General features: G+C 33.7%; 1 protein-coding gene across 1 annotated transcript in view; it reads left to right on the top strand.

The window, feature by feature from the left end:
• The first annotated feature begins 440 nt into the window (after positions 1-440).
• The window catches only part of fam96a (family with sequence similarity 96 member A), a 6825-nt gene continuing 5789 nt past the window's right edge, over positions 441-1476 (top strand). The window contains exon 1 of the mRNA XM_015392110.1: positions 441-610. Within this exon, the coding sequence (XP_015247596.1) occupies positions 583-610 (28 nt within the window). The 5' untranslated portion in view covers positions 441-582. The remainder of the gene's footprint in view (positions 611-1476) is intronic.

The following is a 1476-nucleotide window of genomic DNA, read 5'->3' as shown; positions in this document are numbered from 1 at the left end:
AATTTCCAACTTTGTATAATTGTTTTGATATGTCTTATAATACTTTGAATCTTCAATAAATAAAAAAAATTATTAAACAATTATTTAACAAAAAAAAAAACTCAGGTTAACAATACATTATTACATTAGCAGCTTGTTATATTTTAGCTCTCCCTCATCAGAAATGGTGCAAGAAGAGGAAGAAGAAGAAAACTTTTGACTTTAACAGCACTTTATTTACACAATTCAAGCATACAAACAATTTACGTAAAACAAGTGTTAGTTAAAAACACTATTAATATTAAAACAAGTGTCAGCTAAAAATTAGGAGCTTGATAAAAGACGTAGAAGAAGAACTGTACATTGTTAATTGGACATGATCAGTAAAGCCCGGTGTGCCGCCCTCCACACCAGGTGGGGGCGCTAATGCTCCTCTTTGCTCACCTGAAGAGGACCAGGAAGCTACGTGACTTCCTGTCCAAAATAGTTATCCTCTCAGACTTTTTTATCTGCATCATGGGGGTTTTTAAGCGCCTAATTAGTTTTTGCCTTTTATAATCGACCCTTCTGGGTTTCTCCCCTCCGGGCAGGAGCTCTAGGACCATGGAGGACAGAGCTCTAGATGTTTACGGTACGGACATTTATTCTGAAATTCGATCAAAGTTAAAGGAAATGTTGAACTTAAGGGGTTGATATTTAGATTTTGAAGAAGCTGCTGTTAGAGATGCATTATGATTGGAAAGAGGAAAACCTTTTTTTTAATGAATTCAGCTGTCTGACAGAAAAAGCGGCTATTTTTTTCCTCCTTGTTGAAACATCTTCTGATTTTACCCTTTAACAACCTCATTTCAGATAAAAAGGATTTCCTCCTAATTCTTTTAATCCTTGTGACCCCAGTGCTGCAGAAAAACGCTTCTTATTTTCTTTAACATTAGCTGAAAATGAAATGCATTTATCCAAGTATTATTTATGCCATTTACATAGCAGTGTTAAACATTAGTCTCTATAACCTGTTTAAGTTTGAGCAGCAATGGTCTCCAAATCCTTTCTCTCTTTTCAGTGACTATCATTGACATTTGTTTTATCCTTTTAAAGCCTGAAATATTAAATAATTGATAGGAATTTCAAATTTTTCAAAAAAAAAAACAAAAAAAAAAAAAACATACATTTTACATACAAGGTTAATGAGATCATTCAATTTTGATACAGGCATTTCTCTATAATATTTAATATGCTTTCTGTTCACTGCATGTGTCTGATTGTGTAGTTCAGGGTTTCAAGAACAAAAGTACCGCACTGATGTTGAGTGGTCTCAAAAACTCATGTATCGAATATGATACACTTGGCTTTAAAAGGAGTTAAGAAGATTATTCAGAACTGATAACTAGGGATGCACTGATCCACTTTTTCACTTCCGATACGATACCGATATTTAAAGTTTAATGTCGGCCGATACGATCCGATACCAAAAACAGCACTGAATTATTACCTAAAAAA

This window comes from Cyprinodon variegatus, unplaced genomic scaffold, assembly GCF_000732505.1.
Source record: "Cyprinodon variegatus isolate N-32 unplaced genomic scaffold, C_variegatus-1.0 Scaffold574, whole genome shotgun sequence".
Lineage (NCBI taxonomy): Eukaryota > Metazoa > Chordata > Actinopteri > Cyprinodontiformes > Cyprinodontidae > Cyprinodon > Cyprinodon variegatus.
Note: the sequence above shows the minus strand (reverse complement) of the source record. Positions and strands in the feature narration are given on the sequence as shown.